This window comes from Dermacentor silvarum, chromosome 10 (genome assembly GCF_013339745.2).
Source record: "Dermacentor silvarum isolate Dsil-2018 chromosome 10, BIME_Dsil_1.4, whole genome shotgun sequence".
Taxonomy (NCBI): domain Eukaryota; kingdom Metazoa; phylum Arthropoda; class Arachnida; order Ixodida; family Ixodidae; genus Dermacentor; species Dermacentor silvarum.
Window position 1 is genome coordinate 11,787,902 of NC_051163.1, and position 25,976 is coordinate 11,813,877.

General features: G+C 47.2%; 2 protein-coding genes across 3 annotated transcripts; one reads left to right on the forward strand and one right to left on the reverse strand.

Annotated features, from left to right (window-relative positions):
- The first annotated feature begins 1,354 nt into the window (after positions 1–1,354).
- Positions 1,355–14,087, forward strand: LOC119432023 (regucalcin). The gene is made up of 5 exons (XM_037699472.2): positions 1,355–1,734; positions 5,956–6,144; positions 7,028–7,246; positions 11,984–12,130; positions 13,788–14,087. Exons 1-5 carry the CDS (start codon positions 1,581–1,583, stop codon positions 13,991–13,993), a joined length of 915 nt encoding a protein of 304 aa, XP_037555400.1. The 5' UTR covers positions 1,355–1,580; the 3' UTR covers positions 13,994–14,087.
- A 953-nt stretch (positions 14,088–15,040) lies between these two features.
- Positions 15,041–20,640, reverse strand: LOC119431051 (regucalcin). Of its 2 annotated transcripts, XM_037698515.2 has the most exons (5): positions 20,300–20,640; positions 19,736–19,924; positions 18,602–18,814; positions 16,001–16,144; positions 15,046–15,431 (listed from the first exon to the last, which is right to left on the reverse strand). In XM_037698515.2, the coding sequence occupies exons 1-5, from the start codon at positions 20,466–20,468 to the stop codon at positions 15,223–15,225; spliced, it is 924 nt and encodes a 307-aa protein (XP_037554443.1). In that variant the 5' UTR covers positions 20,469–20,640; the 3' UTR covers positions 15,046–15,222. The 2 variants fall into 2 exon arrangements, with proteins under 2 accessions (XP_037554444.1, XP_037554443.1); XM_037698516.2 differs by lacking the exon at positions 16,001–16,144 and having other exon boundaries at positions 15,041–15,431.
- Positions 20,641–25,976: the final 5,336 nt, after the last annotated feature.

Genomic DNA, 25,976 nt, shown 5'->3' on the forward strand with positions numbered 1-25,976 from the left:
TTCATTGCGTAATTGCGTTGAGAACAGCTAGAGCCGTTTACCAGCATATCTCTAGCGGTAGTACAGGTGGAAAGCACGTTCCTCCCAAAGAGCGACGGGGGGCATTCGGTAACGAATGCGCCCCGGAACGCGAGCGCCCTTTGCTTCGGCGCCTTTGCTCCAACCTTGGACCAGCAAACCCCAACCGCCAGCCTCCGACCACGAAAAAGGGCCGTAAGAGCCAAGGAAATCTATTCGCTCGAAAAAGCTGCTTTTAGGCAGCTTGATGAAATCCCCCCCCCCCCCCCCCCCCCAGTAACTTGTGCAGAGATCAGCATTATAGGTTACCGACTAATCGAGCGCGATACCACACGTGGCAAAATTCACAGAATTCGCTCGCATTGAGAAACGTGAAAGATACAATTGCATTGAAAACAGCAACGAAAAATTAAATTTATAAATAATACCTGATCATATAGTTCGCATGATTCATTCCACAGTACACAAATTACAAGATTAAGACAGTTCTCCACAACGTAAACCCTGCACACACAAATAACAAATAAGATACAGTATAAAATGTTCGACATCTAACACTCTAAGCCAGGTCAGTGTTAAATGCTCTATGTTTTCTGCGCTGCTGAGCACGAGGTCGCGGGATCGAATCCCGGCCGCGGCGGCCGCATTTCGATGGAGGCGAAATGCAAAAATGCCCGCGTGCTTACGTTGTTGTGCACGTCAAAAACCCCAGGTGCTCAAAATTAATTCGGAGCCCTCCAATACGGCGTGCCTCATAATCAGAACTGGTTTTGGCACGTAAAACCCCAAAAAGAAGATGTTGAATTACTGTTCACAGAAATTATTCAATATAGAGATGATGCGGCAGAACCGATCTGCACCGTATAGAGTTCTGGGATGCTGGCATCCTTATTATTATTATTTTTTTTTTTTTGCTTTCTAAAAATACTAAAGCTATTGTTATATGATACGCCAGTATCAATGCACTTAAGAGCCAAATCGAAAAGGCGGGCTGAAGTTTTGTTGTTTATAATAGGGACAAACAAATGGGGCGTTTTCCGCGTTTGATTTCGTCTTTGATAAGAAAGCAGCCAAGACGGCCAAGACGTGATCGAAGCATCCCCTTTCACGTCACGCTTACGTGTCATGCGCGTGGACGACGCGCGTCGCATAGGCCGTCGCAACCGTTGCCTAGCTCGCGTTAATATGCATAATGTGTAACTATAGCTATTTCATGAAGCTCTCCAGACGAAACCGTTGCCTGCACTGATAAGCGAGTATCGACGTGGACGAAAGATAAAAGCGGTGCTCTTCCGATAGCGACGTCGCTGCGTGCCCGAAGTCGCGCAGCGTTCTCGCTTGGCCCATTTATCGCGACGGCCGACCTTCCTGCTGCTGCTGTTTTCGTACTTGTTTTTGGCGCTCATCTCCACTCCCCGCATTCGGAGCGGCTCTATAGTGCATACTTGTACAACAGCTGGCGGCAGTCGCACAGAGCAGCCCGACAGGTTTTGCGCTTATACGGCCTGAAATCCGCCTGCTCCAAATCGCGCGTAGCTGCGCTTCGCCGTCGAAGAGCGAAGATGTCGGTGTCGGCAGCCTCCATCCGGCGCTCCAACCTGGGCGAGGGACCTCACTGGGACCCTGCATCCAAGACGCTCCTCCACGTTGACGCTCCCGTGGGAGACCTGTGCCGGCTGGATGTCGTCACGCGGGATACGTCGGGCATCCACTTCGGTACGTCTCTCAAGAGCGGTGATCGTATACACGCATTGCGCCAGCGCTGTCGCACTGAGCGTGGGTGCGCGCTTGTTTGTTCCACAATGCCAAGAGATCTATGAGGTAAAAAGACATGCAAACTAAGTTTGACCTAGCTTGAAACACGTACGGCATCACCGGCCTGTGCAATAAACAGTGAACGTTTGTACCACAGTTCATTCGCTGTCGGGCTTCGCGAGTGCCATTTCAAGACGGACGTTTTCGCGTTTTTCGTTTAAGTGCATGACCGGAATGCATAAGCCGCTGTTGAAGGTTAACCGTCAGTTTACTTGGTGAACGCACACGCTCGCACGCACGCAGAGAGAGAGAGAGACAACACACAGACAGACCGAGAGAGATATAGTCGGCAGACGGCAACGCCCCGTAAAGAAGGGCGGGTCGAAGCTTGAATCATAGCATGTCGCGGCAAATCCTGACCCGGGGCTAAGGAAGTTAATATACTTCAGTTTTATATAACCTCCTTGTCCGATATGCTCAGGATATAATCAACTGTCTCCAAGGCGCTAGTAAACAGTTCAGTTAATAAACTTTTGTTATACACTTCTGAAGCTCGCGTCATTAGCGGCAAAGAATAGCCACCTCGCCTATAGGAACTCCTCTGCTAAACGCCACGTTAGCTGCGCTTATAGCCATTTTATAAAAAGATCAGTGTAGTTTCCATATGTCTCCATATGGAGACATAAAGAGAGATAAGCAATTGATTCGTTTAAATAGAAGCTGGAAATAGGGTCGGCGTTTGACGTTTCACCGACACCGACGTTCGACCTTCGCGTCACGTGTTCCATGAGTGCGCGCAGCGTAGCGATATATATGTATATATACATATATGTCAATATTTACTCGATGTAAGCTGCACGCTCAATAGTCAGTGCTTGCATGTGTCGGGGGAGAGGAGGAGTAGCCCTCCTCCCTTTGGATCCACTAGTGGGAGTAGCTTAAACATTATTTGCATTGAAAAACAAAAGTCTTATCTTTGAGCAACATTGAGCACGCGTGGTCACGCACCGCACACATGAACACCCAAAATCTCTTAAGTGAAGGGACGAACACGGTTCACCGCAAAAACGGGTTGTTTGAAAAGTGCATTGATTTTGGCCTTTAATTTGCTCAAGTATTGGCCTTTTCAATTTGCACACACTTGGTCCCCTCACCGACCTATCACTCACATCTGATGCACAGAAAAAAAAAAAAAAACACAGCAGATTTGGGCTACTGTGCTGGATCACAACGCACTTTCCAGAGAAGCTGTTGCTTTAGAGCTGTTGCGATAACCGCTTCATTTGCCTGTAATTAAATGGCACACTGAAAATGTCGCTCGTATATCACTTGTCCGTTTGAAACCTTGCCAGCATATAACGCTTTCGAGCACTTGTTAAGGAATTTTTACAAAGGCAGCAATTTACGCATTTTACTTCGCCAGAACATTAACCATATGTAGCCCCCCGCCTTTCTGTTTTTCTTTCTCTCTAAATTTGATCTCGGTTGCATTCAAGGTTCTCCCAGGGCAACGCGATAAAGTATGAGTTCTTTATTTACACATAAAGCTCCGGATCGTTTACCGCAACGGCCAGATTAGTTCGCACACTTTGAACTTTTCCTACATATTGTCGAGGTATTGTTGGTCTGTTGAGTTGATCTAGTCTAATATGGGAACTATAGTAGTGCGTAAAAGGGAGAGTTCGGCGCCAATTATCCATGAAACAACTTTCTGGTACTGTTTTCGACCTCCGCAACAGGCGCTCAGAAAAAAGCGTTGTTGATGAAGCGTTGGTATGACATGCGTATGACTACATGTCATATATAATTTATACTTCACGAATAACGCGACAGCAATCGCCTCAAATTAACTCGGAGCCAAGTTTGATTTTCCTCTTCGAATTCATCCAAAATGCAGAAATTGTTTCATAAGAAAACCGGTGCACATATATTGAATGGTACTTGTGATTTCTTGGAATAAAGTTTTGATTTAGGGTCTTACCGATCTTTGGCAATTTCTTTAAAAACGTTACGTTAAGGAAATCATATCAACATGTTAGAATATTACACGAAGTGTAAGGCTTCTATTTAGTTGTAGTGGCAGTATGAATTGCAGTACGTAAGCTAACTAAGCACGCGTGGTGTGGCGCGTGTAGACACATGAACAGAGAAAGCTCCATGACCGCGAGCATCATCAGTTAGAACTACAGGGTCTTGTCGCCTTGTGTTGACCTCGCGTTTCCGCACTGCGGCATGCGCAGTACACGAAGCTTTGGCCGCAGCTTTAGAGGACATGTAAGCGCTTTCTAAGCTCATTACGCCTTGTCGAAACGCTGCGAGCAGCGTACACGGTATTTGTATACAAGGAGCGGGGATAGAAATGGATTCCAAGCTGTCCAAACTTTATAATTGAAATATGGGGTTTAACGGCCCTTTATACGCAATGCCTCACTACTTCAAGGGTACCAGAAAGCTGGAAGAACGCCAACATTATACTACTCCATAAGAAGGGATACGTTAAAGAATTGAAGACCGATTAGCTTGCTTACAGTATTGTACAAAATATTCACCAAGATTATTTCCAATAGAATCAGGGCAACACTTGACTTCAGCCAACCAAGAGAACAGGCTGGCTTCAGGAAGGGGTATTCTACGATGGATCATATCCATGTCATCAGTCAGGTAATAGAGAAATCTGCGGAGTACAATCAACCTCTCTATATGGCTTTCATTGATTATGAAAAAGCATTTGATTCAGTAGAGATACCAGCAGTCATAGAGGTATTGCGTAATCAAGGATTACAGAAAGCATACGTGAACATCTTGGTCCGGAGTATGGGACAAGCATGCAGCTACTTCCGTAGAAGAAATTGTCAGCGCGACTTATGTTCTTGTTGTGTGCACTCGCCTCTACTCAACCAGCCTCAGTTAGGCATGAAACTTGTACGTGTAAGGTGAACACAAACATAATGTTCAACAGCCTGGCAAGAGAACAGGAATTCAGGATCACCAATCAGCCTCTAGAGTTTGTACAGGAGTACGTTTGTCTTGGTCAATTACTCAGAGGACCCTGATCATGAGAGGGAAACTTACGGAAGAATAAAAATGGGTTGGAGTGCATACGGCAGGCATTGCCAAATCCTGACTGGGAGCTTACCATTCATTGAAAAGAAAAGTGTACAATCATTGCATTCTACCGGTGCTAACATTGGGGCAGAAACTTGGAGATTAACAAAGAAGCTCGAGAACAAGTTAAAGACCGCACAAAGAGCGATGGAACTAAAAATATTAGGCCTAACGTTAAGAGACAGGACGAGAGCGGTGTGGATCAGAGAGCAAATGGGGATAGCCGATATTCTAGTTGACATTAAGAGGGGAAAAATGGAACTGGGCAGGCCATGTAATGCGTAGGATGGATAACCGGTGGACCATTAGAGTTACAGAATGGATACCAAGAGAAGGGAAGCACAGTCGAGGACATTAGAAAACTAGGTGGGGTGATGAAGTTAGGAAATTTGCAGGCGCACGTTGGAATCAGCCAGCGCAAAACAGGGGTAATTGGAGGTCACAGGGAGAGGCCTTCGTCCTGCAGTGGACATAAATATAGGCTGATGATGATGACGTGCCAGAACCACGATTCGATTATGAGGCACACCGTATATAGTGGGGTTCTACGGATTAGTTTTGACCACCAGGGGATCTTTAATGTGCCCTCAATGCACGGGACACTGGCGTTTTTACATTTCGCCCCCATCGAAATGCGGCCGCCGCGGCCAGGATTTGATCCTGCGACCTCGTGCTTAGCAGCACAACACCATAGCCGCTAAGCCACCGCGACGGGTGACTGCAGCTGGCATTCTTAATAAGAATAATATTGTTATTACGTACCAAAACCACCATCTGATTATGAGGCACGCCGTAGTGGGGGACTCCGGATTAATTTGGACCACTGGGGGTTCTTTAACGTACACCTAAATCTAAAGAATCTTCTGCTGGCGGTAGGCCACGGTTGCTATCGACCGTAGCAGCCCCATTCCAATGAGGGCTGAGTACAAGGTCGCTCGTATAACGGGGATACTTGTGCTCCCTAATAAGCGCATGGTACGTAGTCAAACCCTTCACAACGCGTTCTTCATAGCTTTGTTGTGTAGGCTTGAAACGCGAAAGCCATTTAACTGGCATGTGTCTCTTGGTGTTTCTCAGACGGGCTGGTCACCATCGCTATTCCGTACAAATCCGACCCGAACCTGAACGTCATCACGCTGAACAGAGAAGTCCGCAAGTTTGACTGGACCACATCTCAGTCCGAAGTGCTCACAGAGGTGGACAGCGACAAGCCGAAAAACAAATTCAATGACGGAAAGTGTGACGTCACCGGTCGGCTCTGGGCAGGTATGGTTTCTTGCGTACAGAATTATCATCTCAATCGACGCACGCAGTAAGGTACTTTCCGACCAGTTTTCGGCTTCCACTGACTTCACAGATCTAATACGTCTCGCCGCAGAAAACCATGTTGTTGGTGATGATCTGTAATGGAAGTCCCTTTGAAACGGGACCGCGACAGATAGTGCCTGCTTTGCTAATCAATTTTTACTACATCTGTTGCAGTCTAGCATATTGTCTATCTGTACATTATTTCCCTTTATCAAAACATCTGTCTCTGTATTGTAAGGTTACCTATGCTTGTAAATATCCCGGCTTCATCTCTTCGATCCCTGCTTTTTTTCTGATATGTATCTTGCTTACGTTGACCGCTGATCAGTTCCTATCAGTTGCGAAGTTTAACGCATTTGGAAGGTGTGTAAGTAGATGTACGTGCGATGCCTAACCACCGATTGATGAGGTTCTCTTATATTTTTAAAATTTCTTATTCATCAGCAGTACAGGCCCTTATCGGGCCCATCCACGAGTGAAGATGTAAATTTGTAAATTATAATGTGAACGTATACACTCATATTATAAATTTGACTACTGACTACCGCGGAGGTAGATTTACTTCGTGCATTCGAGAACGAGTCATCAGTCTGCACATTTACCTGAGTTCCTTTGTATATAGTACTACCCTTCAATAGACTGGTCTACTTGGTGCATGGTAAACTTTTAGTCGTATCTGCATGTCGGTCATGCTCAAAGGTACACTAATATCCGTGTCACCCCATTTCAAGCTAAAGTTGCGTTGTGGTGCGTTGATCACTATTTCTTCGAAGTATAGTATACTGTATAGTTTTCCCAAAGAGTACGTGCTTGCATTTCCTGTTGCGTTTTCCTCCTCAAGGAACGATGGGTGAGCACCAGGACGAACACATGATCGACAAGGAGAACGGTTCGCTCTTCAGCATCGACCCTGCCACGCTGAATGTGACCAGCCACGTGACCAAAATGAACATATCCAACGGCATGACCTGGTCGCCGGACAATCGAAGCATGTTCTACATCGACTCGTTCACGCGTAGTGTGTACTCGTTCGGCTTCGATGCCACCAGTGGGCAGCTGTGTGAGTACTTTCCGGTGCATCGCCATTATTGCCCAATTGCCAAATGGTCACATCTATTATTTTTCAATATAAACTTTCGTGCGACATTCGAAAGCGACATTCGAAAGATGCGGGCGCATTTATTGCTGTAACTATATATACTGATGCGCGTAAGCCACGTGTTAAAAACGGCGCAGAAGACAAGGACAAAAGAAAAACAAAATAAGCAGGAAGCAGTAACAGCATGATGACCTGAGGCAGATCATACAGAGTTGATGTTTCCTTAACAAAACCTCCCTCAAGTACTGTCGACGAAACCATGGGAACCGGCAGTGTACCGTTGCACATGTTTTGGGACATATGTCTCGAAGCGCGAGGTAGAACGCAAGGCTTCTAATCTGAAGGTCGTAAGTTCGAATCCTCGTCCAGTTCACTACATTTTTCAGGCTTGGAGTGGCGCCTGACACCGGCAAAAAAAAGTCGGGGTAGCTTGCACTAGTGGCGCAAGGCTAAAGACACAGCGGAGCTGATCGGTTCCTAGCTGGTCCTGGCTATACGAAGTGAGGCTAAGTTGTACGAAGTAATGCCAAGTGATGCTAAGTTATACGAAGTGCATAAGCATTTCCTCGTGGTCCGTGGCATCGGGAAACGCCTCGCGAAGCACTTGCAGTCCGAGCACACGTAGGGGAACTGGGGCGAAAGCTATGCACAGTGTACGGGCGGCGCGCAGCAGACGACAAGCCGGGATGACGTCGCGGCGCATGTGCAGTAGCGCGCAGCTGGTGGGAGCTTGGCCGAGAGTTGCAAGCGTCGCGGACACCGCGAGCGTTCGGCGCTAATGCGAGAGAAAGTGCGCGTCGCGCCAATGCCACCTAAAAAAAAAAAAAAAAAAGTTGTCGCAGTTTCACCTGAAAGGCGAAGCATCAATTGCGATAGCAAATTTGTAGAGAGCTATACGGAGTAATGATATTAGCTTTATCAGCTGTATAAACTTGGACATGCAGCAGCACCGGCAACACGCAGAACTGTTGTCGACGCCGTCGGCGTTTTGCCCGCGTTCGCTCAAAATGCGTGCGGCGTTGGTGACTGTTGCCGGAGCCTCTGATATAAATAGGCACTTGGTGCCGCAGCTAAACCTCGCCTCCCTTCCCTCCCCCTCCCCCCCCTCCCCCACGGCCTCTCGCGCGTCGGAAGAAGGCGCGTTTGCTCTACATATATGGTGATTGTAAAGGAGGAAAGAGACGCGCCTACTTCTGCAGCCCTTAAGCACGGCGCAGAACGCGCGTTTGTTCCCCGCCGTGCGTTCACTCCCCGTGAAAGCGCACGCCCCTCGTGCCCTTTCACTCGCACATACAGCGTTCGGCGCGACGATTTCATCTCCATTGACGTCATACGGAACCTCACGGTGACGGCGACGGCGACGACGACGGCGACGCCGACGGTAGAAATCTGCTTTTCAGCGTCCATATAATTGCTATCGCAATAAAAAGTTGTTTTTTTTAGATGGCATTGTTCACGCGCACTCTCTCGCTCTCATTTTCTCTTTCTCTCACCCCAGCTACTGTACCCCAGCATAGCGCGCGACGTGCGCACTCTCTCTCGCTCTCATTTTCTCTTTCTCTCACCCCAGCTACTGTACCCCAGCATAGCGCGCGACGTGCGCACTCTCTCTCGCTCTCATTTTCTCTTTCTCTCACCCCAGCTACTGTACCCCAGCATAGCGCGCGACGTGCGCACTCTCTCTCGCTCTCATTTTCTCTTTCTCTCACCCCAGCTACTGTACCCCAGCATAGCGCGCGACGTGCGCACTCTCTCTCGCTCTCATTTTCTCTTTCTCTCACCCCAGCTACTGTACCCCAGCATAGCGCGCGACGTGCGCACTCTCTCTCGCTCTCATTTTCTCTTTCTCTCACCCCAGCTACTGTACCCCAGCATAGCGCGCGACGTGCGCACTCTCTCTCGCTCTCATTTTCTCTTTCTCTCACCCCAGCTACTGTACCCCAGCATAGCGCGCGACGTGCGCACTCTCTCTCGCTCTCATTTTCTCTTTCTCTCTCCCGAGCATAGCGCGCCACGCTCCGCGAGGTGCTTGCTAGGCAACGCAGTGGCAGGCGGCACACATTGCGTTCGGCTTAAACAGCTCAGCTGTTAAAAAGAGATAGAAAATGTCGAGAGCCAGTGGGGCTATACTAGAGATGCAACCAAACTAGGAAGGCCCACTAAGCTTGAAAAAAAGGCACTCCCTCACCAGAACAGGAATTCGCCTCCCTGGTGCATCATTCAGCCACTACCTCCCTCAATCAGCTAGTGCAATACAAGGGTTATTGATTGGAGATTGCCGAGAGACGCCTTCGTCCTGCAGTGGACATAAAAATAGGCTGACACCTGCCGCGGTGCCTTAGCGGCTATGGTGATATGCTGCTGAGCACGAGGTCGCGGGAACAAATCCCAGCTGCGGGGGCCGCATTTCGATGGGGGCGAAATGTAAAAATTCCCCTGCCCCGTGCAGTTGTAGGCACGTTAAAGATCCCCTGGTAGTCAATGTTAATCCGGAGTCCCTCACTACGCCTTGTCTCACAATCAAATCGTTTTGGCTCGTTAAATCCTAGAATTCATTCAAAAGTAGGCTGGTGATCACGATGATCTCGCAGCTGGTGCTATAGTCTCACCACCCACCACCTCCATTAGCGCGTTGCTTTATTCCCGCCATCACAACGTTTTTTTCTATGGCAATTAACGAAAATTAATAATACGAACATACTCAAGGAATTAAACACTGCGATGATGCCCACTACTTCAAGTAAACCACTCGATGAGGCGGAATCGATGTGCCACCGGTGATCTTTCTAAACGTGTTCGCTATAAGAACGAACATATACCTGGTACCTATATATTGCCAGGTGCGTTTATTCCATGCTTTGATCCTGCGCTATGGCAGTACCGATTTGTTATCGCTATTCTGGCTGTTTTTCACGCAACGACGCACTAGGAGATAACGCCTGCGTCTTGAACTCTCTCGGCCTTTCTAGAATAGCGGGACCCGTCATATCGGTTTGCATGATGCTTGCAGGCTCCGAGACGATTGTAGCGATTGTAGCACTTTCTAGAAAATATTTGGTCGCCAGCGTTGCGTCAAGAAAGTTCGCCGACGGATGTATAAATAACGAACCGGCGAGTGCGATGTCATTTGATCGACGGATGCCGACTACGCTTGCTCTCATCGCTGCCGCTGAGTTATTCTTCGCTTTGCTTTCGGGTACAGCTTCGCCCAATAAACTGTTCGTTTATCGTCGAACTTCGCCTCGCTGTGGGGGTTCCTGCCTGGGCACGGTCACCACTATACGTGGCAATATGGGTAGTCATTGGAAGTGGGCGAATATAAGCTTTTTAGAATATGAATACAAAAGTTGTCGCAGTTTCACCTGAAAGGCGAAGCATCAATTGCGATAGCAAACTTGTAGAGAGCTATACGGAGTAATGATATTAGCTTTATCAGCTGTATAAACTTGGACATGCAGCAGCATCGGCAACACGCAAAACTGTTGTCGACGCCATCGGCGTTTTGCCCGCGTTCGCTCAAAATGCGTGCGGCGTTGGTGACTGTTGCCGGAGCCTCTGATATAAATAGGCACTTGGTGCCGCAGCTAAACGTCGCCTCCCTTCCCTCCCCCTCCCCCACGGCCTCTCGCGCGTCGGAAGAAGGCGCGTTTGCTCTACATATATGGTGATTGTAAAGGAGAAAAGAGACGCCTACTTCTGCAGCCCTTAAGCGAGCACGGCGCAGAACGCGCGTTTGTTCTCCGCCGTGCGTTCAATCCCCGTGAAAGACGCGCCCCTCGCTCCCTTTCACTCGCACATACAGCGTGCGGCGCGCGGCGACGATTTCATCTCCATATGACGTCATACGGAACCTCACGGCGACGGCGACGCCGACGGCAGAAATCTGCTTTTGAGTGTCCATATAATTGCTATCGCAATAATAAGTATCGAATCGAACATAGAGTAGGCAAATGCAGACGCACATAATTAGAGCAGGAATATTTGTTTTGGTGTATAATTAGGTACCATGCTCGTACTGACCAGTGAAAAAACAGCTACCTATCAGGGAGAATTTGGATCAGTTTCATACACAAGATTACTATATTGTCATTAAACACTGCAGGAATAACTGCTCAACATTTTTAGCTTTAGATCTTTTTTGCAAACAAGCTTTCCAAGAATGAATGGCGCTGCTGTACAACTAACTTTCCAAAAACGCTAAATAACTGGTTGCCGAAAAAAGTTTTGAAGTTACGGGAAAAGAAAAGAAGCTGCTGATGAACTTGTGTGCCGTAAAGCCGTGTAGTAGGGCCCGTTGCAAGGAAAACATCACTGGCTGTAGCGTAAAAGATAAAACTGCTTCACGAGTAGACTCCCAAAAACGCTAAATGACAGACTACGAGCAAAAATCACAGGGTATCATGTAGGCTTCTCCGCGAAACCGAAATCAAAGCTTTCGTTACCCATTTTGTTTCTGCGTTGCTTCGAAAACTTTTGTCGTTGTTTCACATCTGATAATTTGCGATGCTTTGTTTAGCCGACGGAGAACAGTTTAACAGTCGGGTTTCGAGAAATATTTGGTTAGTTTAGATATTCGAAAATACTGAATAGCTCATTTCAATACGAAGTTCGTGTGTATTATTCGATTTGTATTCGAAACTTCGAATATTCTTTTCGAAGTTGTCATATTATCTTTGCTTTTATCTCTTACGTACGCAGCAAACAGGCAAGTCCTGGTGGACTTCAACGTTAAGGAAGAGTACAAAGACTGTGGATACCCCGATGGAATGACAGTGGACACCAACGGCAAGTTGTGGGTTGCATGTTACGCTGCGGGCAGAGTAATCAACATCGATCCCGAAACAGGTGAGTGAGTATGGGATCTGGAGATAAAGCACGTGCACCTTGTGATAAAAAGCAACAGCTCTGTCTGTCTTCAGTCTACGCGGTGTGACCCTGAAATACACTCCCTGTCTATCTTATTTCATATCCCTTCCATGATCGCTCAATTCGATCGGCACCCCCTTCGGCAGACACCCACGGATGGATTCTAGACTACGATACCATAAAGAACAAATCTCCCATCTGTAGATACTCAGCTTTACGCGCAATCTCGCTCGCCACCGTTATAGCATGAGGGCCGTGATAAGAAACGGGGTCAAGAGGTTGCGCCGCAAGAAGGCGCATTGGAACAATACATAAAAATTGAATAAAGGATACAGAGGTGTGGAAAAAGATTACGCCAGAGATACCGCGTGGTGAGGTCGTAAGTAACGCTTCAGCTTAGTGGAGTCAAACTTCGAGATGAGCTGCCACTATACGTATTGGTATAGGCAGCTTTGGGAAAGTTTTGTCTTATATAATGAACTTTGAACTGGCTTTGCTTGGAGACTGGTGAAGGCGACAACGATGATCCTAAAGTAAGTGGCGCATATATATCCGCTCTGGCCAGGAATCGAACGGCGCAGACAAAATGCATTGCTGTAATAGAAGCTTAGTGGAGCGGCGTCCTTGAGGTATTTATTCCCTATGGCGTCAAGTGGGAAGCCAACGAGATCGCTCGTCCGAGTGACGTCACTTGTCCATTGCACGTAGAATGGGCAAAGGCAGTGTGAAAACGCGCAGAGTGGCGCCGCTGCGATCTGTAGCGATGGAGATGTTTAAGGCCGAATAATAGTTAAATTACACAACCTACGTAGTGAGCGAGAATAATATAATAGAGCTTGAGGTTAGGGGGCGCAACCCGCACCCAAGCGTTGGGGGGCGCACCTCCACTGTGGGCGCTTCGCTTTCACAGTGGTCGTTTTGGGTTCTTTTGTACGCCCGGTGGTTTGCGTCCCCCAACGCTTGGGTGCGGCTTGCTTCCCCTAACCTAAAACTCTCTAATAAGGGAATCCGAGGGTCTCGATTTTTTGCCAGTCGCAACCATATGACGAAACAGAGCGAAGCCAGAGAAAGCGTAAGGGAAATAATTTGTTGTATGTAATAGAAATGTACAAATAGTGGGGTGAATGGAAATAAAACTGGACGAAAAGGTAACTTGCCGCAAGTGGGAGCCGAACCCACGTCTTCCGCATTACGCATGCTGTGGGTTACCAATTGGGCTTCCGCGGCGGCCACCCTCCTACACTTTCTTGGGTATTTATGTATGTCGACTAGCCCCGTGAGCATCAGCCAGTGCTGCATCGGCCAAGGCGACTGATGGGGGACATCCTTTTAACAGACGTCACGTAGGACGTGAGCTTAGGAGCAAGCAATTGGCAAACCACTGTATGCTACCTCATCACATCAAGACTGAGAAATTCGAGGCCTTCTCTATGCAGTTAGCGAGAAGATTACGGAGACCTGATGAGTTCGATTTTTCGTCTGTATAAGGAAGAGCGACGACAGGCCAATCGGTCAACTGAAGGTGTGTGGTACATCCACGTTTTACAAATTCGCTGATCTTTGTCACTCTGTTCCCTCTTCACCGTGCTTATATACTTCCGGTTTCCTCTCACCATACTACCCTGTTCGTCCACAGGCAAGCTGCTCCGGAGCGTTCTGCTGCCGGCGTCAAAGACCACGTCGTGCTGCTTTGGGGGCGATAACTACGACGAGTTGTACGTCACCTCTGCCTGGAAGGGGCTGACGCCGGACCAGCTTCGCGCCGAACCCCTGGCGGGATCGGTCTTCAAAGTCACCTGTTTGGGAGCCAAGGGTTTCGAGGCGCACGCCTTCAACCGCTAAACGAACATGTGCACAAGTTTTGAAATACTAGGTAGATACATAATCTTAGGACAATGGCTGAGTGATCAGCCTAAATAAATGCTTTCTTGCCATACTTCGCCATCTGGTAAGCGAAAGAGAGCAAGTTAAAGAAAAAGAAGGTTGGTGAAGATAAAGGTGGCCATGCGCCATCAACAGAGGACAAACAGAACAAATCAAGTATAACCGTGGAGGGATCTCGAGTTCGATACTCAGTCGCACTCTCAGGGTGGGCGGAATGCGGAAATACTCTTGTAACAGGTTATTTTTCGGCTACAATAGATGTCTTGTGCCGGAATATTTTTTTTAAACAAAGGTTGTCAAAAATAACCTGGAGCGCTCCACTGCGGCGTATCTCATAGCCTGTGTGTTGCTCCAGGACGTCAGCCAGCCCTCCAGTGCAGTCCAGTTCAGTTCAGTCAGTCAAACGTATCTAATTGGAGCCGCACTGAAAATTAGCGACTGTTTCGTAAAAATACGCAATGGCCCCGCCCCTATCGCACGGCGATCACATCGTTCTCTGGTCGTGGAGTTTGCGGTGACAACTTCCCATTCTACTGTCGCCTGCAAGGTACAGCTATGACCCGTACTTCCGAGAAAAAAAAAAAAAAAAAAGCTTGTCTTTCGCTGCTCTTACGCAAGGTCCTATGTCGCTTTTAAATTTTTATTTTAATACCCTAGGCTGGGGCCTTACTATGGGGCAAATTATCATTGCACGGAAGTGGTATATTGTGGAGCGGTCCGTGATGGAATGGCCGGTATGGCGCGGCATTACGGTGAAACGCAAGTAGGTTTCATGGCGGCCCAGAGTATACGACGCCTCCATTATCGTATATATAGAGTACGCTGTAACCAGCTACAACGCCCTAAACAGCATATATATATCACGACGCAGGTTCTAAGCTGTTAAACAAGTTCGGGATGTTCGTAGAACCCGGCGCCGCTTCGATTGAATTGTGCCACTTCCTCGAAGGCATGCAGTTAGAGTTGTTCGGATGGGAAAAGCCGACGAAGTCGCAGCGGTAAGCAGGTCTATATGTAGAGTGAACTGCAAATGGTCGTTTCAGCTGTGCCGTCGCTCCACCGCGAGCACTTAGCACCTTGCTCATTGCTCTTCTCAGTTTTCGCTGCACCAGACGAAGTGCCGTACAACTTTTATTCCCGTCGTCGTTAACGTTCACTGTGGAATTCCACAAGAGCATCGCGGAGCGTTACATTGCGAAGCAATTGGGCGGCAGGCCCTTGGTGCCCGGTATGCCGGATATCTTGAAGATTGCGCCCGCGTCAGGCTGACTCTGTAGCTGGTCGCGGCTGAGTCCGATAAAGCCAGAAGTTACGAAGAGGTCCTCGTAACGCGGGCCGCCGAAGCACAGCGAAGTCACGAGCTGCGTGGGTATCTTCACCTTCTGCACCAAGGTGCCTGGTATAGAGAGAGAGACGGGCCACCTTTAAGGTTGACTCACGAAGGCAACAGGCGTGTAGACGAGACTTCACACCGCCAAAAATATTGCGCTCAGAGTGCAAGTTGTGACATAGCGTCATTGTTGTGGGAGTCTCCCTCTCTTCAACATTGTGTGCGTGGCGCCTTATTAATATACCAGAACCCGCTTGACGCGCGTTATTTCGTAAATATGCAAACGAGTATGGGGTACAATCACAAAACGTATAGTTTATCACTAGATGCGGCGCCTATCTTGCCCAATGCAAGTTAATTAGCGTATAGTGGATAATTATCTAAGAAATCCGCCGGTATACAAAATCCATCGGTATTTTTTTCTCCGTAACGCGGCTGAATTTATCCTGACATTATTCGCTGAACTGTCTTGCCTGCCTATATTTAAGTTACTGTCCAACACCTCATCTGAAGCACATTGTTATTAACTTAACCAAAAATTAACGTCGTGTGTCACCGCTTCGTGTCACAGGTAGCCTGAATGTCCCTGTGCTGCCCGTTCAAACTCGATCGCGTGATGAACATCAGCGTGTTACCGGTGACGGGGTCTATCTTGACCACGTGACCGCCGTTGTAGCAGGCGACCCAGAGCTTGTCCGTCTGGTCGATCGTGATGCCGTCCGGGTAGGCCAGCTCGGCGAAATTTGGATTGTTGAAGTCCGCAACCACCTTCTGGTTGCCTGCGTTCAGAACAATATGTTTCCAGAACGTGTTTCCGGCGAGTGTGTCTTTCCAACGGTATATATGTGCGTGTGCCTTTCCTATGGCAGCATCAACTGCGGCTGTCTACTGAGACTATAGCAAGACGAACTCCTTTATATCTCAACTGTCTCCCTCCAGCTCAGTCTAAGAATAAAAGGTGTGCTGGCAAATTATTTTACAGGAGTTAACTGTTTGCCTCCATATTTTCCTACCCTCTTACTCCAGCCTCTGCTTGGGCTTAAGCAGCGTATTGAACTCTATGGGAGCAGAGTAACACTCGAAAATATGTATAGGGCAAGCATGCATTTACTTCCGTAGAAAAAATTGCCAGCGCGACTTTTGTTCTTGCAGTGTGCGCTCGCCTCTACTCAACCAGCCTCAGTTAGGCATTAAACTCTGTGAAAGGTAAACACAAACATAATGTTCAACAGCCTGGCAAGAGAACAGGAATTCAGGATCACCAATCAGCCTCTAGAGTCTGTACAGGAGTACGTTTATCTAGGTCAATTACTCACATTGGACCCAGTCCCTGATCATGAGGGGGAAACTTACAGAAGAATAAAAATTGGTTGGAGTGCATACGGTAGGCACTGCCAAATCCTGACTGGGAGCTTACCACTGTTGTTGAAAATATATGTAATTGTACAATCATTGCATTCTACCGGTGCTAAAATATGCAGAAACTTGGAGGTTAACAAAAGTTCGAGAACAAGTTAAGAACAGCACAAAGAGCGACGGAACGAAAAATGTTAGGCGTAATGTTAAGAGACAAAAAGAGCGGTGTGGATCAGAGAGCAAACGGGCATAGCGGATATTCTAGTTGACATTAAAAGAAAAAAAATGGAGCTGGGCAGGCCATGTAATGCGTAGGATGGATAACCGGTAGACTATTAGAGTTACAGAATGGGTGCCACGAGAAGGGAAGCACAGTCGAGGACGGCAGAAAACTAGATGGGTTGATGGATGGATGGATGGATGTAAAACTTTAATGAACGTCCTGAGGTACGCGACTCAGCGCGCAGCGGGCCGCTCCCACGTTGGGACAGTCAGGCCATGCCCGACCGCCGCATCGTGGGCCCTCTGGACAGCCCATAGTTGCGCCCCGGCATCGGGGCTCTTGATAGCGGAGTTGATGGGTTGATGAAATAAGGAAATTTGCCGGTAGAAATTGGAATCAGCTAGCGCACGACAGGGTTAACTGGAGATCGCAGTGAGAGGCCTTCGTCCTGCAGCGGGCCTAAAAATAGGCTGACGATGACGAATAAGGTGAACACGAAGGAACCTTGCAAATATCTACGTCTCACCGACGTTTAAAATGGCAGGACTGCACTGAGCCTAGGGGTAATAATACAGCTATAGAGGCATCCGACGCGCTTCCCTCAATACCCGATGAAATCAAGCGTTCGATGGAATATCTTGCGATCGGGTATAAAAGCACGCGTGCTGCTATCCTCTACGTTCCAGGCACCAGCGAAGCACTTGCTCTTCGGGAAATGCGGTCTACAAAAAATGCACGTACCCACAAGCATGCTTCGCGCCCACCATATGTGGATGTGAAGGACTCTCTGCATCGGAACAAAATTTCCCGGTGCTGTGTGCCGAGTGCGACTGCTTGTACTTCGGCGAGTCAGGGAATTGGTGAAAAAAGCCTCCAACAGCGCCAGAATTACGTAAAGGACACGCGCAATCTAACGCGCTTGCTGAACACGTGCACGTACAAGACTGGACAGAAGTTAAGCTTGGACGGGACTGAAATTGTGGCCACCGAGCGTTACCTTCAAGACTTCATCTGGAATCGCTGGTAATTCAGGCCACGTCCCATTACCCACCGTTAGAAATTTTTTTTATCGTGATCCTTTAAAATGAGTTTCATTTTGTCGATAAAACTCTATTGTGTTTCTTTCCTTAGTCTATTCAATTTGCCTATTCAGTTTCAAAAGATAATTGACCGGATAATTGACGAATGAGACCAAATCTATAGAAATGTTCTATACGGTTACTTTTCACTCTAAAGAGAGGTTCAGTAGAATGGCTTTTGAGTTTTTCTGTGGAGCCCTTTTTGAATCTTGAAAGAAATTAGGTCTAGAATATCTTTGGATTTATCCTTAGATGTGCAAAAAAATATTTTTGAAATTTCCTCGCTCAAATAGATAATGTTGATAACGAGCTCCCAGTCACTCACTTATATAGCCATCGAAATAAATAATTAGAAATTAACGTAGCTGCGTTCACTACAGACATAAATGTGAAAAAAATATCTTATCTCGAGGCTGTCAATCTGGACACTGGACTGGTAACAATAACGTCACCGGAAATTATATTGCTCTAAATTAAAAATATGCCTTCAGCTCATAAGAAAAAACAGAACCCCGTTATATATCCACAGAACTCGCCGACTGCAGTGTGAAATAACCGAATCATTCGCACAAACTCACTGATGTCTCCCTTGGCGAGGTCGAAGTCGTAGACGTACAGCTTGCCGGGCACCGAGTCGACGAAGAACATCTTTTTGTTGTCGGCCGTCCAGGCGATGCCGTTGGGCAGCGTGATGCGCTCGATATGTTTACGAATGTGCTTCTTCTCGATGCTGTACATGGAACCTTGTTCCGGTTCCACGTTCATCGGTTTCTTGTCGATGGCCATGGTGCCTGCACATTGAAAGGCGCCTCAGATAACTGACAAGTCACTGCGCATTTTAGTAGTATATAGTCTAAAAATAGCGTGGCGACTGAGAGCAGCAGCTTAATTTTTTTGTCGCTTTGTTATTGAGCCCAAGCAGTTCACTGAACGTACTCCATCGAGGAGCACGAGAGCTTTCGAAAAGGGAGTTAAATATGGGGCATAGCAGTTACTCCCATAAAAGGAGTCAACAATACTCCATTTGTTTTTAGAGTGATAGGTGTCGTACATCACTGCCAAAGAGCGCAACTATAGGGGTGCTACGGATCCCGAGCAGTGAAATTTCTGTGGCCTACTTGGGCACCCTGAAGCTTGACATACCTTCCAATTCTTAATAATTATGATCTTTGTGAAACTAACGTGAACCCTACATTCTAAAAACATTTTTACACCCTTTGGGGCGTAACTTGTCCAAGCGATAAGCGTAATCTGTGTTGCTCGCGTTTCCTTTCTTTAAAACTCCGCGCTCGGAACTTTTCTGTCAGAGCGCTTTGTCACGCAGGTACACACGTGTCGTTAGTGCTCTGAAAGTACCGGGCGCGAAAAGGCATCCAAGTTGGACGACGATTATGGTTTAGGGACAAGATAAGCCCCAAATGATGCAAACTTTTGTTCGAGTGTACTCCTTCGAGGAACACGAGAGCTTTCGAAAAATCAGTTAAATATGGGACAAAGCATTTACTCTCACAAAAGAAGTCAAGAATGCTCCTTTTGTCATTGGAGGGGTGCTGCTGAGCCGTGTAGTGAGTTTCTGTGGCCCACGTACAAGCTTTGTGCCCCGAAGCATTGGCACGCCTTCCATATCTCGACAATTATTAAAGGTGAGGAACTGACGTGAACTACTGTAGCAAACGCGCAGTGTAAACTGTGCACAGGCCATGTTTTTTTACCCGTCCAGAGTCGCCCGGCGGCGTCACACTTGGCGTCGTTGAGCCGGGTGCCCGCGTTTTCGGTCTCCACCATGGCGATCAGCTCCTCGTGACGCTTCTTCATGTCCGTCAATTTGACATAGTGGTTGTGTCCGATGACAATCTTGTGGTGGTGGTTCGCCAGCGGGATCGCGAACGGGATCGTGCCCTCTGAGGAAAGATGCTATCGTTACCAAAGAGGCAGTGTTGCCTACATGCGTTGGCGTAGCCGTGAGCAGACATCTACAATCGTCCGCTATCGCTTTAAAATATAGCTTGTCATACTGACAATAGAGAGTTTTAGAGGTAGCGTCCCCAAGCGGTTTTGCGTACCATACTTAAACTCAACTTTGAACGCCAGCGTAGGGTAGCCAACTGGACTCTGACTGGTTAACACCCCTGCTTTCCTCTTATTTCTCTTTATCTGTACGCCTTTTGAATTATTTTACATCCTGGCTGCTAGCATCCCCTAACTTTTTGTCCCCTATTTCGAAATGCACCACAATGCGACACCGGCAGTTAGTTCAAAGGCACCGTGCGACTTACCGAAGTGTATGGTGTCGATGTCTTCGTGGGTCTCCGGGTCAAGCCGGCTCACGCAGCCGGCGTAGCAGTCCACGTACAGCAGCGCCTGAGCCTTCTCGTCCCAGTGTGGGCCCTCGCCGATCTGGCAGCGCCGCTTGGACGCCACACGAACCCGTAAGCCCGGCATCATGGGGCGACGCTCGGCCGGTTCTCGCTACACACGACCACGGCTCGGCTCGAGCGCCCGCTCGGACCCTTGGCTGGGTCTGCGACCCTTACCGCTGGCGCCGCCTGCAGGGCGCCCGGCTTCAGCGGCGAGCGCTCATCCCGTAGGGCTGGCACCGCAGGCTGGCATGACGGCGCGAGCGCGGAGCGCGAAACGACGCATCATCTTCTTCCTATAGTGCTTCTTTCGACTTCGCCTTGATTTCTTACCGTTCTTGTTCTTGGGAACAGCGACAGGAGTGTTTGCTAAGCAATGCAAGATTTCCACGAAGGTTCCATATGCGGTTTCCCTTATTAATCTAGTCATTTTGGTTTTATTGTGCTTTATTTAAATAGCCTCATTAATATTCTTCTATTCCTTTTCGGTGATAAAGATGATGATCCAAGACAATGGCACATACCCACAATGGGGGATTGGTCAGGAAGCGGGCAGCCTGCGTATTTAACTATTGCGCTTTACCTGCTTATTTATGTCATCAGGACAAAAAGTATTTTGTACTACAGTGGCGCAAGGGACAGTTTTGGTCAAAGAGTATGAAGGCAATAACATTCACGTGTACACAGTAGTAATACACGTTTAAATACAATAACTAATTATTATTCACCACACAATTCGCATTGGCCCAACTTCAATATTTCAACTTAAACAACAGGAAAAGATGCTGGATGAAGAAAGGCTAGTGTCTAGCTAGTATTGAAAGATTAGTCTGCAACTGCATGATAAAATGTCACTGTTATGAGCGCACTGTTATTTATTTATTTATTTAGCATACCCCCAACGCCCAAGGTCATTACAGGAAGGAGTGGTAAATAACAAATGTTTGCAATCATTCCATTCTACCGGTACTTAGATGCGAGCTGTCGAGCACCTGGCAACACGTCAAATTGCCTCGGCCAAAGTAGAGTGACTAGCCAAAGGAGCGTGTCGCTTGCAGTACAAATGTACATATGGTGCGTGTAGCGCTGTCTAAGCAGGGTCGCAATAATCTGCTGCGCACGCGCAGCCAAGTACAATGAGCTGCACATCACTTGAAAACGATCCATTAAATTTTCCATTGTTCTTGCCCATCGTCATTGGCTTTAACAAAACCGTTCCGCCCGTATTGTTGGAATCGGGCATATCATTGCAACAAATTAAATGATAAGAATAAAAAATTCACCGACGATTACGATACTCTGTAATGCGAAATTTGAGCGCAGCTCTATACGTGTCTTCATTTCGCGATATATTGTCTGGCGCGGACAATCTGTCTCGTGCGGCACGTTGCAAACAGAGCGAAGTATGGCGCGACCGCCTCGCTAATCGGAAGATCGCGAGAGGTAGCGCGATTCACAGTGGCCGCCGTAGACAAGCCTCCGCTCATGCAGTGCTTTGTTTCCATATATGGTATCGTTTGACGCGCTCGCCACATGCCACCGGTGAAGAAACGAGGGCGCGCTACTCTGGCGCCATCTCGTAGCGGTCGTCGCCCGTCTTGCGCGGCACTACGCTTTTCTTCTCCCGCTTACGCCATACTCTCCTCCAATTTCTTCTTCGGGCTCTCTTCACTATCGCCGTCTTTCATCGCCCGCTGCGCTCCGTGTTTGCTTTTTCGTTCTTCGTCGTGCTCGCTCGCTCGGTTACGCCGAGGGACAATGCCGACGCTCAACGCAGGAAAGGGCAGCTAAGAGCAGGGCCGGTATTTTGTAGCGATGCCTTTCCGGTAATAATGACTTTTCGCGCTTATCGCGCTTTGTCAGTGGTCAAAGTGACGGTCCGCTCGCGTTATCAACGGGATCAGCCGGCCGTGAGCGGTGGATGGTAAGACTAGTATAAAATAAGTCATAAGGCATCGCTACAAAATCGCGGCCCTGTGCTCTAAAATAAAAAGGATCGTTACAAATTTGTAACGATCCTGCGAACCATGATCTGTGGTCGCAAATAAGTGCGACCACAGACATGTTCTCGGCGATCACTCAGCCTATCAGTGCTTCTTTAAAGTGCCGGCAGGTCGTTGCTAGCCCTTGGTTCAGTGCAACGCGCTTCTCTGGATGTCATCAAAGTTATCCTTTTCAGCATTTATAAGATTTCACTTACGTACAGCAGCGAATGCTACACAAAATCAGAGGCTTGCATTGCTCTGCCAGTATGCTTACGAAACATTGCAATACATGTGACGCCACTGCTTGAGTGTGCAAGACGACGACGAAAATGGATTCGTGTTGATAGTTGCAGCAAGAAAATATTTGCTGTCCTTAATGGCGTTGGCGCAGCCATCTGCACACTCCCGCTTTCCCTGGTCGCCAATATCGGCCTCACATGAGCGCGGACAACCGTTATAACGAAGTAACGGATATAACGAAGTGAAGCTTCCACTTCATTATTATCGAAGTTGTAGTGAATGTACGTGTGACACGCAATCTAGTCTGAAACTCATCAAAACCCGTTGATCATGAATCACTTGACCAAAATAGGCATAAAAAATTATTGAAAGACATACTAGATAAATAGTTTTTGACGATAAGCAGGCTCCGAGAGGTTAAAAATTAGATTGCATCGACAACAGTGCGTAGACTACAGTTGTCATTCGCGATGTGTGCCCCTATATGGTTCTGGCTCACTGCAAGTTCCGCTGTGCGCTCCCTCATCGACTACCTTGTGTACAGCTAAAAACAATGTTCCTGCATCTTTTTCATTGTTTTTAATGAACTGCATGCAGGACATGCTCTTAAAGGTCCAATATCAAGAGCAAGCACTCCAAGCCATGTGACAATGCTCAACCATTCTATCACTACGCACATGCATAGATTTTGCAATTCATGTCCATGAACCTGCAGAGTGTTATCACCCACAAATTTTCTATTTTGTCAACCCTCACTTTCCGAACCATCCTGGAGCATTTTCGTGTTGCAAAAGGAAAGCAGCTGCAACCATGAGCACGCGAAAACCTCGTATGTAGCAGCGGCGGTATCGTTTATTCGGTCATACGTCTCACTTTGTAATTACGAAACCAAAGAAATTATGCGACATGCATTTCCAGATTACATTAGTTTAATCAACAGACTTAATTTGGAAATTTAAAAAATAGAGGATGGCCTCTGTTAAAAAGGAATTTTAAAATACTGCTAATTGAGCAAGGGGCCTTAACTTGAGCCCTTCACGTGATTTTTGGTGGCACCTAGGGCAAAGATATTTGCTTCAAATTTCAATGCCTTTCATGGAAACAGGCTGACAAAATTTGAAAAAGTCTGGACTTCAACCAATATTGTGCAATGTTCAGTTTTCACAATACTTTTTTCTCCCCATCATAACGATGATATTGACATGTAATAATTCTGTAATAATTAATTAGAATTGATGCTACTGACCCGTACACTAGCACTAAACATTTTTAGACTAGAGCCGTAGCCATGACACTTTTTCTTTGGAAGCTAACCAAAATGTGCATTCCGTAAAGTTCACAAAAAGCACTTCCATATTTTTTTTCGCGAGAACTGACTTTTCCCCCGCAAAACTAAGAAACTCGGGCAGCGAAATATATATTCTTCTTCAAAATTAGAAATGGCCATCGAACATGGCCGACCGGCAGTTATCTGAACACACCCCCTGAAAGGAATCATGAAAGAGACATTAAGGGGAAGCTATAGCTTACATTTGCACAATGTTTGGCAGAACATTGGCACAAAAATTGGCAGAAAAAGATGTGGTTGATCCCTCTTATATAGGAATCGGTATAGAACACGAAAGTGAAACGTGTCTTCACAGAAGTAGTGTAATGTTTATTGCACATTGATATATAATGTCTATTGGTGTTTTGTGGCTAAAGCGCCCTTAGGCGTTGATGCACCCACGCTGACGCCTGGTGGCACGTCTCCTCCATCACGACTACCAACGTCGATGACCATGAGCAACCGTCGTGCATATGGAAGCTGCACTACGCTGCAGACGCTAGCACAACGCGAAAGACGAAGCACGTAACTGACACACTAATACAACGCGCAAGACAAAGCACGTAACTGAATCGTCACCGAGTCAAATCAGCGCGTACAGCGCGTCGTAATTGCAGCCTCCGCGATCAACTTCAGAAACATTTTCAGAGCTAATTGCGGAGGCCACGCTCCGCTGCGCTGAGTACGGTGAACGCCACCTAGGTGGCGTTGGTAGTGCTTCTTGATGCCAGCGTCCCTTCGAATGCTGGCATCGAGGCGTCGTAGTGCTGAGACCACCGAAGCGTTCACTGTCGGTGCGCGTTAGTGTCATAATGCAGTACTTCTCTTTTCTGCTCGTAGGCGGCGGCACCGCCCCGAGCAAGAGCGCGGGTACACGGAGGAGTGTTAGATATATAAGGCGCGTCTGTGTAGCTCTCTGCAAATGCGTTTGTGGCGCAATGGGTTAAACGCTCGGCGATCTATCGTCGCGGACCGAGAGGTCGTGGGTTCGATTTCCAAATTTTGCATGTTTGTGGAACTTTTTCTTCTGGTTTCTTTCTTTGTATTATGTTCTATGACGTATTTCCGTGACGGAAATACGTCAGTGAAGTCTTGGTGGACCCCGGCATAAAACACTTTCGTGTTAAAAAATAAAAGCCAATATCTCCCCCCTTCCCTTTTCAAACTTCACAACCAAATTGTAACCCCCATAACAACAGGGTGAACTCACAAGTTTCAATATTTCTGGCTCAGTGAAACTTTATTTTTTAAAGGACTGCAGGAAAAATTCAATAATTAGTAGGGAGCACTTAGTAAAGTACTAGGTCAGATACATTAGGCTAGGTTTCATCTCTGAGAGATTCAGCAGTTAATAAAGGTGTGAAGCTCGATAGGTATTTACATTCCTTTCACTGCTCCACAGATGCATGGTTTGTGCAATTGGTTGATATGTGCCAGCTTAGGCTTTATTTTTCCTTCTTGTTTACACAGGGTGCTTCATACTTTTTTGTTGATCTGCTCTAAGTTTGCTCTGGGTTGTGCGAGAATGTTGAGGCATGTTGTATCCGGGAAGGTCATAATAATGGTTATCGAGAAGGGTAGCAATACATGGAGGTCTAGCAACATTTTAGCAGGAGCTGGCTTCATTGATACAACCGCTTATAAAACATATAGACGCGAAGCATATCAATGGGATTCCATTTTACTAGTGCAGGAAAACGTCCACAAATATTGCCAGGTTACATTACAATGCAACATAAACCTTTCCAGAACTTTACTTAAATCACTTAATTCTTGTCGGAGAAGTTTAGCCTTAGTTTATTACTCCAATTACGAAAAAATATAACATATTCTGGCCGAGTGAACTGCATGCTTGTGTATGCAGTTAACTGCGTGCCGTTACAATATAGTGGCCCATATCGACCAGACTTTCAAGAATGGATATGTTTTTTGTAGTTTGTGTTGCTCAAGAACACAAACATAACCTTAGTAAAAGTCACGCGCAAAGTTGGTATTGAAGATACATGCACCAGTTTACTGTTGTTTAAAAGAGTGTATGAACAAA

Coding starts and splice junctions, on each gene's coding strand:
- LOC119432023 (XM_037699472.2), top strand. CDS start 1,581: ATGTCGGTGTCGGCAGCCTCCATCCGGCGCTCCAACCTGGGCGAGGGA. Junction 1,735..5,955: donor TACGTCGGGCATCCACTTCG/GTACGTCTCTCA, acceptor GGTGTTTCTCAG/ACGGGCTGGTCACCATCGCT. Junction 6,145..7,027: donor CACCGGTCGGCTCTGGGCAG/GTATGGTTTCTT, acceptor TTCCTCCTCAAG/GAACGATGGGTGAGCACCAG.
- LOC119431051 (XM_037698515.2), bottom strand. CDS start 20,468: ATGATGCCGGGCTTACGGGTTCGTGTGGCGTCCAAGCGGCGCTGCCAG. Junction 19,925..20,299: donor CATCGACACCATACACTTCG/GTAAGTCGCACG, acceptor ATCTTTCCTCAG/AGGGCACGATCCCGTTCGCG. Junction 16,145..18,601: donor CCTCGCCAAGGGAGACATCA/GTGAGTTTGTGC, acceptor TTCTGAACGCAG/GCAACCAGAAGGTGGTTGCG.